At 51.3% G+C, this 10453-nt stretch overlaps 2 protein-coding genes across 3 annotated transcripts in view; both read right to left on the reverse strand.

Moving 5' to 3' along the window:
• Window positions 1–2458: 2458 nt before the first annotated feature.
• On the reverse strand, window positions 2459–4158 carry LOC110322751 (cortistatin). Of its 2 annotated transcripts, none has more exons than XM_021199488.2 (2): window positions 3925–4158; window positions 2459–2907 (listed from the first exon to the last, which is right to left on the reverse strand). In XM_021199488.2, exons 1-2 carry the CDS (start codon window positions 4039–4041, stop codon window positions 2698–2700), a joined length of 327 nt encoding a protein of 108 aa, XP_021055147.1. In that variant the 5' UTR covers window positions 4042–4158; the 3' UTR covers window positions 2459–2697. The 2 variants fall into 2 exon arrangements, with proteins under 2 accessions (XP_021055147.1, XP_029395438.1); XM_029539578.1 differs by having other exon boundaries at window positions 2500–2904.
• Window positions 4159–5689: 1531 nt separating this feature from the next.
• The window catches only part of LOC110322750 (centromere protein S), an 8570-nt gene continuing 3806 nt past the window's right edge, over window positions 5690–10453 (reverse strand). The window contains exons 2-5 of the mRNA XM_021199486.2: window positions 9729–9852; window positions 9263–9296; window positions 7690–7756; window positions 5690–6255 (exon numbers count right to left, since the gene is read on the reverse strand). Of these exons, the coding sequence (XP_021055145.1) occupies window positions 6100–6255; window positions 7690–7756; window positions 9263–9296; window positions 9729–9852 (381 nt within the window). The 3' untranslated portion in view covers window positions 5690–6099. The remainder of the gene's footprint in view (window positions 6256–7689; window positions 7757–9262; window positions 9297–9728; window positions 9853–10453) is intronic.

A 10453-nucleotide genomic window follows, 5' to 3' on the forward strand; every position in this document is an offset into this window, starting at 1 on the left:
GGAACTCACTCTGTAGACCAGGCTGGCCTCGAACTCAGAAATCCGCCTGCCTCTGCCTCCCAAGTGCTGGGATTAAAGGCGTGCGCCACCACGCCCAGCTAACCTTGAGCATAGTAACTCAGTCTAAACTAACAGCTAGCTGATGCCAGCCGACGTAACATCTCCTGAACTAAAGTAGCTTGGATTTAGACGGCCTGGCAAGATCACTAGCTGTATTGTCCTCCAGTGGGTCACAGTTAAGGGAAAGTCCAGTCTTACAGATGGTGCAGAGAAGACACCAAGCGACACTCTAGTACACCTTTCTTCTAGAAAACAACAACAACAACAACTCTAAGACCAATTTCTGGAGACTATGCGGCCTCTCACTCGGATCCTTCCACTAAGAAGCGGACCCCAGTACTGATCCCCTGAAGCTGCTGTGCACAAGTGTGATCCGTGTTGCCATATTCGGCTAGGATGGCTGAGCTCAGCTCTGAGGACCCAGAGCCACGTCAGCAGTCACATTTGGAGTCTGCTTCCCCCGGTGTCCAGAGATAAAACTCTGGCATCTCCAGCAGCCTTGAGCCCTTCCCCATTTTAAACCTGACTCTCAGAATCTTGTGGAATTCTAGATCTGTGAGCTTTGAGTTTAGCTGTAGGGAGTTGAGTCCCAGTCTCTCTCCACAACACTGACGGATTGGCCTAGGACAGTGGGTCTTAGCCTGTCACCAGAGTCTTTTGAAGAGGGAGGCGTAAGTCAGGGTCTCTGCGACCCAAGTGGGTCCTGAGCTCCCAGCAATCCTCTTGGCTCCACCTCCTGAGGGCTGGGATTATTGCCCTACATTGCCACACCTGACCTGCCACGCCCTTCCTCATAGCCCACAAGGTGACTCAGTGAGTAAAAGGCTGTGGCTCCCAACGCTGGTGACCTGAGTTTGATCCCTGCACCTAACAGCAGGGGTGGGGGGTGGGGGTGGGGATGGATGCCAGCAGTTTTCCTGACACCACGTGCACAGTGCACACAGTGACAAGTTTAGCATCCAGAACCTTCACATTCGGTGTTCTCTTAATGTGTGTGCCTCGACAGGTGTGTATAAACCAGAAAGTATCTCAGGGCTAGGGGGGAGAACTGCAGCTAATTTTGGCAACAGCGATCTGCCCCCCTCCCCCCATCTTCCTTGGAGAAGACCAAAATCCTGCTTAGCTGTGGGGTCAGCAGTTGGTCGCTTTATATCGTTGAAAATGGAACTATCCCTCTTCTAACCGCTATTCACTGGAGGTGAAAGGGGAAAACTAACGTGACAAGTGTGTGTAAAGTATTTCACTGGACAAAGTCTGGATGCTAGAGTTGGATCCCTGTCTCAGAAGTCAAGGTAAGCCAGGCACGGTGGCACACACCCCGAGGCCCGCCCGGCACACAGAGGCAGAGATAGATGGATCAGTTTGAATCGGAGGCTAGACTAGTCCGCACACAAAGATGCAGGCCAGCCAACGCTAAACAATTGACTCCCTGTCTCCAAAAGTAAGTGGAATGGAGTACAGGGTGTGAGGGAGCCGCGCTGCCCAGTGGGAAGCTCCTGTTAGGAGACATCTTTCCTCACCAAGTAAAACTGAAGCTACGACCAGGGGAAAGAACTAACAAATGAATATTACTAATTAGAACAGCTGTGTAACGATTTTGAACATAACTTTTATAAGCATGTCAGCGTGGTGTCTGCTTAATAGCATAACATTAGTTTTAAAATTAGTTTTAGCTCAAATATGAGGAATAGTCACTGCACAGTGTCGCTAGCTTGCTTGTGAAGCTCACAGAGTCTGCCGAGGATCAAATCCAGACCCAGGGCAAGTACTCTGCCACCCTCAGGCTAGAAGAGACTTTTCAAGTTGGACTGGGTGGTACATGGCTATACCCAGCACTCAAGAGACCAAGACAGGCTGGGAGTTCAGGACCAAACTGAGCTACATGTAAGACCCTACCTCCAAAAACTAAAAATAAACTCAATTTTGAGCTTTTTTTTTTTCCTGTATAGCCCTGGATGTCCTGGAACTCACTTGGTAGACCAGGCTGTCCTCGAACTCAGAAATCCGCCCGCTGGGATTAAAGGTGTGCGCCACCACACCCGGCAATTTTGAGCTCTTAAATACACAGCCTTGAACTGGACATATTCCCCACACTTGAGGTAGAGGCAAGAAGATCATTTTAAGGTCATTCATGACTACATAGGAGTTTGAGGCCCACGTGAGCTTATACAGACCTTGTCTCAAACACACACACACACACACACACACACACACACACACGCACGCACGCNACACACACACACACACACACACACACACACACGCACGCACGCACGCACGCACGCACGCACGCACGCACGCACGCACGCACGCACACTCGCATATGCACACACATCAAGAGAGAAGACAAAGCTCTCCCCGCCCAGCACCAGGAAGGGGTCAGAAGTCCAATGGTTTGGCTGATTCTAGCAAGAACCACCAAAATTTTTATTCGGAGGGTTCTCTGAATTTCCAATCCCTTAGTTGACCTGTTGTCAGTAACAGACATTACTGAAATTCAGTGATTCCCACAGGGCACAGCACGGGAGGCAAAGCTGACAGAAGAAGAAAGCAAGCTCCCTATTGATTGACAGTCTTTATTCAGACCACGGTGGCATCTCACAGGGTGGCATCTCACAGGGGGGCCAGAGGGTGGGGTTACTTGCACGAGGAGAAGGTTTTCCAGAAGAAGTTCTTGCAGGGCTTTTTGTCCCGGAGTGGGGGCTGCTGGGGGGGTGGCCTTTCCTGGCGTTTAGACAGCTCGGGGGTCCCCCCTCCGACGGGGGTGCTGGAGCTGGCTTGGGAAGCCCACTCGTGCCACCAGGCAAGGAAAGTCAGAAGGCTGCTCCTCCCCTCTGTGGCTTCCTGCTGCGTTTGAGAAGCAGATAACAGAGGAAAGCAAGCAGACTCACTCACTGCCCCCAGAGAGCCGCTGCTCCCGAACAAACAAGCCGCATTCCCTCAAAGTCAGAGTCAGACAGCCTCTAGAGAAACTGCTCGGGAAAGCGGAGAAAAACACACCAGTCCAAAAATAAATAAAAATGCAGATTTTGTCAGGCATGGTGGCAGAGGCCTTTGGTCTCAGCAGTCAGGAGGCAAAAGCAGATAAGAGTACTGTGAGCTTGGGCTTGCCTGGGCTACACACAGTGAGACCTTGTCTCGAAAACAAATAAAATGCTGTTACTTCTACCTTATAACCTGTGCTGAGGTCCTTAGCCATGAGACTAGGAAAGCTGTCAAAATGGCTGCCAGCGCTGAGAGGCCCTGGGTCCACAGGCTCTCCCACCTTCAGACACCCTCCCGGATGTTCAAACATCAGAGCAGACTGAGACACTATGTCAGGTCCTCCTTTCAAACTCCCCGGGAAGCTCCTAGAGCACCCTGATGATAAGTGACCCGTCTGAAACTCATCTGGTAATCTCAAAGAAAAATCCATTTTTAATGGTCAACCTTATGGACTCTTTCTTGGAACTTTTTCAAAAATGAATGGCAAAAAGAGAAAGTAAATCATTTGATGAAATTATAAAATTTATACCATGGAGAATGGGAGGACAGGAATTATTTGAGTGAGTGAGAGCGGAGCTGTGTATATAAATTAAGGCTCTGGGAGTCCGTGTGACCAATAACGGCAGAAGCCGGTGAAGCAGTGTGACAGCCAGAAGCAATCCTGTCTCCAAAGCAGACACTAGCGAGAGGAGTCCCTGGACAGACACAGGCTAGAACTGAGGGCAAACAGGGACCAGGGGTCTGAAGAGGGTGTTGTAGAATCCTGGGGACACACACATACAACACAGAACACATCATGCAGGACAACCCACTGAGTAGTCAGAATTACAGAGACAAACTGAGCAGGCTAGCCTGTGGAAGAGTGGGGACTGTACTCACCACACTGTCCTGGCCAGTGGGACCGCTCTCCAAGGGAAGGGCGGAGACTGTGACCCCCCAGAGCAGCAGCAGCCCGAAGGCTGACGGCCACTTGCCTCCTGTGCCGCGGCCACCCATCCTCCTCGGAGGTCCTGAGGTGTGTGCTTGGTGGACGAAGGTCTCTTCTGTAGTGTTTTAAGCTCGAGCAGCACCTGCTTGGGGGTCTGCGCACGTCCATTGAAACCCTGCACGCCTCTCCACACTCACGCAGTGACGCACAAGCTGGAGCAATCAGCTCTCACAGAAAGAAACATTTGTGGGGTTGGATTTAGCCCCTTAATTAAAGACTCGGGGCTTTTCCTGTTTGGAGTGAATCTGCTCTTATTTTAGAACACGTGCGCACTTGCTCTGGAAGTTCTGCTTCCTTGTGACTGTGCCTGTGGCAAGCAGGAAGCCATCAGAACAAAGCCGGGTGATTTAACAGAATATGAAATCAGGCCTGGGTAAGGAGCTGAAGATGTGGCATCTCACCCATGCGAAAGCGGGCTGGGACGCAGCTCAGCCCAGCACGTGCCTACCTCGGTTCCGTCGTCCCCAGATCTAAAAGCAGGTATGTCTGAATCTGCTAGGAGAAGAAGAAACCAGGTGCGGAGATGACCCAGGCACACAGACAGGGTGGCCCCAGCATTCACCAGGTTGCAAGGAAGGATGAACCGAGAGCGTGTCCCAGGCTGCCCTCTGCCCCGGGGCCAGACCTTTGACTCACTCAAGTATAGATGCGGATGCAGGAGAGAGTCGGGACCAAGGGCCTTCTGCATCTCAGTGACACGAGACACTGTCCTCGGCATCTCAGTGACACGAGACACTGTCCTCGGCATCTCAGTGACATGCACACTTGCATAGATCCTGGTCTAGGGCTTTTCAAGGTCCCCAGGTCTTCAGTTTGCACATTTCTTTCAAAAAAAAAAAAAAAAAAAAAAAAGATAGGAAGAAACGAGGCCAGGAAGATGGCTCACTGAACACAGCACCTGCAATACAACCCTGTTAACCTGCAGCGCCACCCCGGGACCCAGATAATGGTAAAATGTAAGAACACACCAGTTCCTAACAAACTTGACCTCTGACCCACACTCCCACCGTAGCACACACGTGCCCCTCCCTCTCCCCACCATAGATACCATTTTCGAAAATGTAGGTGTGCAAGTCAATAGACTAGCCAAGCATAAGGGATGCCTTCTTTGTATAGGTCACAGTCACTTCCTGAGAAACCTGGACTCGGCCAGCTGAAAGGCCAATTCCTTCCCAAGACCGTGACAAAGTCCTGGGCCACCTCCTGGCCCTTCACAGATCCAGGTTCAGAATTGTGGGGATGTGAGGGATAGACCCCTCATATGCAGACAGACCTGCAGCCCCATCTCAGACACTAGAGAACACCAAGATCCAAGGGAGGCTCGAGACTGAAACGAAGCAACTGACAGCCGGCTCCTTCCAAAGGAAAACCATGCCCGCTCAGAGACCTTCCCCAGGTCCTCTCTTCCACCATGGGTGACACTCAGGTCATCAGGCTTTGCCTATACCCAGCAAGCTATCCCTCTGCACCCTACCACTCCATAAGGGAAAGAGAGCAGACCCTGAACACCTTACAGCCTTCAGGACACAGCGACAGTAGGACAGGGCCCTTGGGACACTCCAGACTTTCCCTTCAAGCAGACATCTCCACAGGAGAGCCAAGGGTTAATTATATAGAACTGCTAGAAAAGTCACAAAAAAAACTCTGCTTCTGAAGAGTAAGAAATTTCATTCCCAAGGACCGCCTGTGATGAAGGCTGAGACTTGAAACTACAGCAGCCAGGCTCAGCAAACACAGTTTTATTTATCCACCCTTCTGAGACCCGCATTTGGCCCGGGAAATGAACAGTGAGGGACTAAGTTCACCAGCCAGCACGGCTGATTGCTAGCCCACTTTGCCAGTCACTAAGTCACGGTGTGCCACCCAAGTGCAAGCCTTTCCTGTGCCCGGTAAAGCGTGCGGCTGGCTCTGCAGGAATTCCCAGCTTTTAAGCTTCTGCCGAGAATGACTTCAAACAGGCAGCACGCAAAGCTGCCCACACACTTGGGATCATTCTTTCCAATGTCTGTCTTCATCCCTGCAGACTGCCCTCGTGGTGGGCACTGCTTCCCGATGAGATGAAGGCCTCAGCTCTCGATGCCCAGCTCCTCAGCCCCGCCCAGCTCCTCAGTCCCGGGCTCCCGAGAGCTCCCACTTTCATCTTCTGGCTTTCTTTTCTTCTTGGCCTTTCGTTCCAGGTTAAGCTGAGCTATCTCTTCATTCTTCTTTGTAATGTATTTTAGCTATGTACACATACAAAAAGGAAAACTATATTTAAGTCTTTAAATCTGTCTATAAACCATTTTACAAACCTAAAAAATATCATCCCAGTAACTTTATGCCTTCACCAATATTCCAGAAGAACTGGGTGGAAATTCACTGACTGAGTTATCTATTGAGCACTAACTCTCCGAGAAATGGAGACAGAGTCAAATCCCCGTTCCTGTGGAGGGGAAATCGTATGAAGGTCAGAGACCAGGCAGGATCGCTGTGGTCCAGATCTGCTGGCAGCCACAGCCAGGTGACGCTGGCACCTCAAAGTGTCTTCACCTAGAAAATGACTGCTTAGCCAGGCGTGGTGGCACGCGCCTTTAATCCCAGCACTTGGGAGGCAGAGGCAGGCGAATTTCTGAGTTTGAGGCCAGCATGGTCTACAGAGTGAGTTCTAGGACAGCCAGGGCTACACAGAGAAACCCTGTCTCAAAAAACCAAAATAAACAAGCAAGCAAACAAACAAACAAATAAAAGAAGGAAGAAAATGACTGCTTGGTCAAAATGACTCTTGAGATGTGAAAAAATAGAAATTGTTCTCTCTTTGCATAACCAGCCTTGCAGACTCCAACCACCCCTGGTCCATCAGAACTGCGGGTATGGCCTGCCTGGGGTGGTACACCTGTAAACCAGGCTCCTGGGATGGTGACAGAGGAGGAGGATCTCGTGTTCAAAGCCTACCTGATGTAAAAGTCAAGTTCAAGACCAGCCTGTATAATTCAGCATGGCTGTCTCAGAACAAGAAATGGGGCTGGAGAGACGCTCAGTGGTTAGCAGTACTTCTCGCTCTCGCAGAGGACCCAGGTCTGATTCCCAACACCCACACTGTGGCCCACGGACACCTGTTCACTCCAGTCCCAGGGTGTCTGAGACCATTTCCTGACCCCTTAAGGGCACCAGGCAAGCATATGGTATACATGGATACATGCAAGCCAAACATTCATACACATAAAATAAAATAAGCTTTACAAACAAGAAGCAGACAAGGGGGTGGGTGGCCACATAGCCAGAGGTATTCCACTTGTCTGACGTGCATGAGGCCCTAGATTCAATCCCCAGCTCTGGGGTACCACAAGGTACCCCAAGGAGGCCACCCCCAGAGACTAATCCATGACTAACCTGTGACATCATACTGTAAATGAATCATGGGACCGAGGTTTTGAGATATTACAAAAAAGGTAAATTATGGAATCCAGAGAGAGCTGATTAGAAAATTTCAAATTGGCTTTGCGAGATCCATCATAATGAAAGGAGAGCCATAAATTACAGGCAGGTCTGAATGCCTCAACCATCTCCAGTTTCTAATGCAAGGTGCCCCAAGGAATAACCACGCGCCTTCAAGTGATTAATTGGGAATAATGTATTCCGGCGGGGCAGGGGAGTGAGGGAAGAAATTCATCTCTCACCAGTGAATTACTCCGTCTCGCTAAGAGCTTCACGTCTTCGGTGGTAACCGTGCTTCTTTTCGCATGTCTGCAGAGAAGGCAGGGGCAAGGCACAGAACACTCGGTATTAAAGTTTGGGCGAAACACAAAGGCTCAAGGTCGGACTTCCGACGAGCAAAGGTGCCTAAGTGGTCCGTCTCTGCGGACTGAAAGCAGCAGGCAGCGGCCACAGCAAAACAAGTGAGGTAACGATGAGCCAAGACGCCAGCCCCGCCGAGGACAGCGAGGACAGCACAGGCCTGCTGTCCACTGGGCAGCAGCAAGGTAGCGGATCCTCCACCTTTCCGCCCGTGCCCAGTGTCTGTGCTGGATTTTAATGTCCTCGCCGTCCTAGCTGCAGGAGCGGGGACCCCACACACTAGCCATTGCTATGGATAGCAGACGTTCTCCCAGTCAAGCCCCAACTCTAGCAACCCACTGCTCACGAAGGAGGAAGGAGTGCTGGGCAGATTTTGTGTGTGAGTGTTCTGCTTGCATATACGTAACCACTGAGCCACCTCTCCACCCCCAGTTTCTGGAATTGTTTTTTTTTTTTTGCAAAACCTCACTAGGTAGCCCAGACCAATCTTGAGCTTGTGTGTGATCCTCCTGCCTCAACTTTACAAGCACCAAGATTACAGGCATGTCCCCACCACGCCCAGCTTACTGCTGGAACTATACAAAAGTATTAAAAAAAAAACAAAAAAACAAAAAACTCCATTGACTTCCACAGCTAACACAGGAAGGGGAAGTGAAGGCAACCGGAGCTTCACGGACCAGGGGGTGGGCGCGAGCAAGCCGCAGCTGAGGGAGCTACCAGCATCCCACACTGCCTTATCCCGCTTGGGTACATGATGGATGGCGCTGAGCAGTTTTTAGGGACTGATATTAATATAGACAGGGAAGGGTAAGGCTTAGAGCCCCGAGAACACACTACGTAATGCACTGAAAATATACATCCCAGAAACAGGATGCAGAGGACTGCTGTGAGGCGGGGCCGCGCAGGTGTAGAGAGCAGAGGCCTCAGTCATGCCAACGGCTGCAGAAAAGCAATGGCTTCCAATCACCTGAGGTGCTAATTGAAGAAAGGACATAAATCACTGGTAAGAGCTCGGGTGGAGGCACGCCTCCCCCACTTCCTCGTGGCAAATGCGATGAAAGCCCCTGCCAGTCATTCTCTGTACACCTGCAAGCAATCAGGCTGTGACACAACATGGCCCCGCCCAGGGAGGGACCCCCTGAGCTCCCAGACCCAGAACTATCAAACCATCTCAGTCAACAGTTTTTAAAACAGGCGGCCACACATGTGCAGAGTCCTGGGGATGCAACCCAGAGCTCTGTCAGCTGAAGCTAGGTCACTTGGAGACCAGCAAGAAAACTCAGAAATACTGAGGCGGTCTGAACTGACGTGTTCAGAGCAGATGTTAACCCCCTGCGGCGTCATGATCAGCCACAACCCCCACACCCCCAGAAAACAAGAACCCCGAAATACACCAACAGATGCGGACAATGATGTCAGTGGACCTCAGGTTACACAGCCAGCTTCTCTACCCACCTGGCAAATATTTCAAGGTCTTTGGCAAAATTTTCTGAAAGACAGAGAGAAAAAAAGATAGATTTTAGCTGACTTATCTCCACCTTCAGGAGTGTAGCCTTGGCTTCTGGTCAGCACAGCACTGGCTTTTTAAAATCACGGACCCCCCTCCTTGTCCTTCCCAGTAAACCCCCCCCACCCAAGAATTATCCTGACTGTGGGGACCCCTTTGGTTATAGCTTGTGAGGACACTCAGTGCCCTCCTCTCAGGCGAGGCAAGCCTACCCATGGGCTCAGCTGCTACACACCCTAGGAAAGGAAAGAATGGGGGCAGTGTCCAATGTCCCAGCCATCGGGGCAGTTTAAACAAGGTGCTGATGCCCGGTGTTATCACGACAGGACAACCTGACCGGCTAGAGTAACACACCTCAGCTCCTACCACACTGGTCCCAGGCAAATCCCGCAGAAAAAGGCAGTGGCCTCGTACCGCACTGTCGAAAAGTCACCTCGGAGATTGCCGCGATGGTCTGTTTGCTGAAGTGTACCTTTTTGTCCAGTGCGACCTCCTGGCAGAGACAGCCAACTGTGTAGTGAACTGCCGCCTTCAGCCTCTGCGGGGAAACCAAAGTCCTGAGGGGCTGCGAATGAGAACTCTGCCCTGAGATTGCGAATGAGAGCTCTGCCCTGAGATTAAGACCAAGGGGAGGGTTGCCGGGCCACTTCCCGATGTGCTCTCCATCCCGCCTGAGTGACACTTAAGTGTACTAATCAGTTATGACACTCTCTGGAGTGTGAATTGGGGAAAAGTGACTTTCAGCTCATGGTTATGATTTAGGTCAAATAAAGATAATCTGTGACAGTCAAGGAGGAGATGTGACACCAGGGCTTGCCTCCCCCTGCCTCAGCCGCCCCTCAGGCCACAGCCACCGCCCAGACCCTGCTCACTTCAGCCCCTCTGGGGAATACGATGAGAAAGCAGTTTGTGGCCTGCAAGTGGCTGCAAAGACAGAAAGCTCCCATCCCTCTGTTCAGAGTCCCTAGAAGCCTCAACCCTCCATGCCGGATGACAGGACACTAACCAGCAAGGCCGGTGACCACACGCCTGGCCATCCTTTCATCTGGAGAGTCACAGTCACCTCAACAGCCGACACTGACACACTGGGCAAACACTTCTGCTGAGTCACATCCCTAGTCCCCAGAAACCCCCCCCCC

This window comes from Mus pahari, chromosome 6, assembly GCF_900095145.1.
Source record: "Mus pahari chromosome 6, PAHARI_EIJ_v1.1, whole genome shotgun sequence".
NCBI lineage: Eukaryota > Metazoa > Chordata > Mammalia > Rodentia > Muridae > Mus > Mus pahari.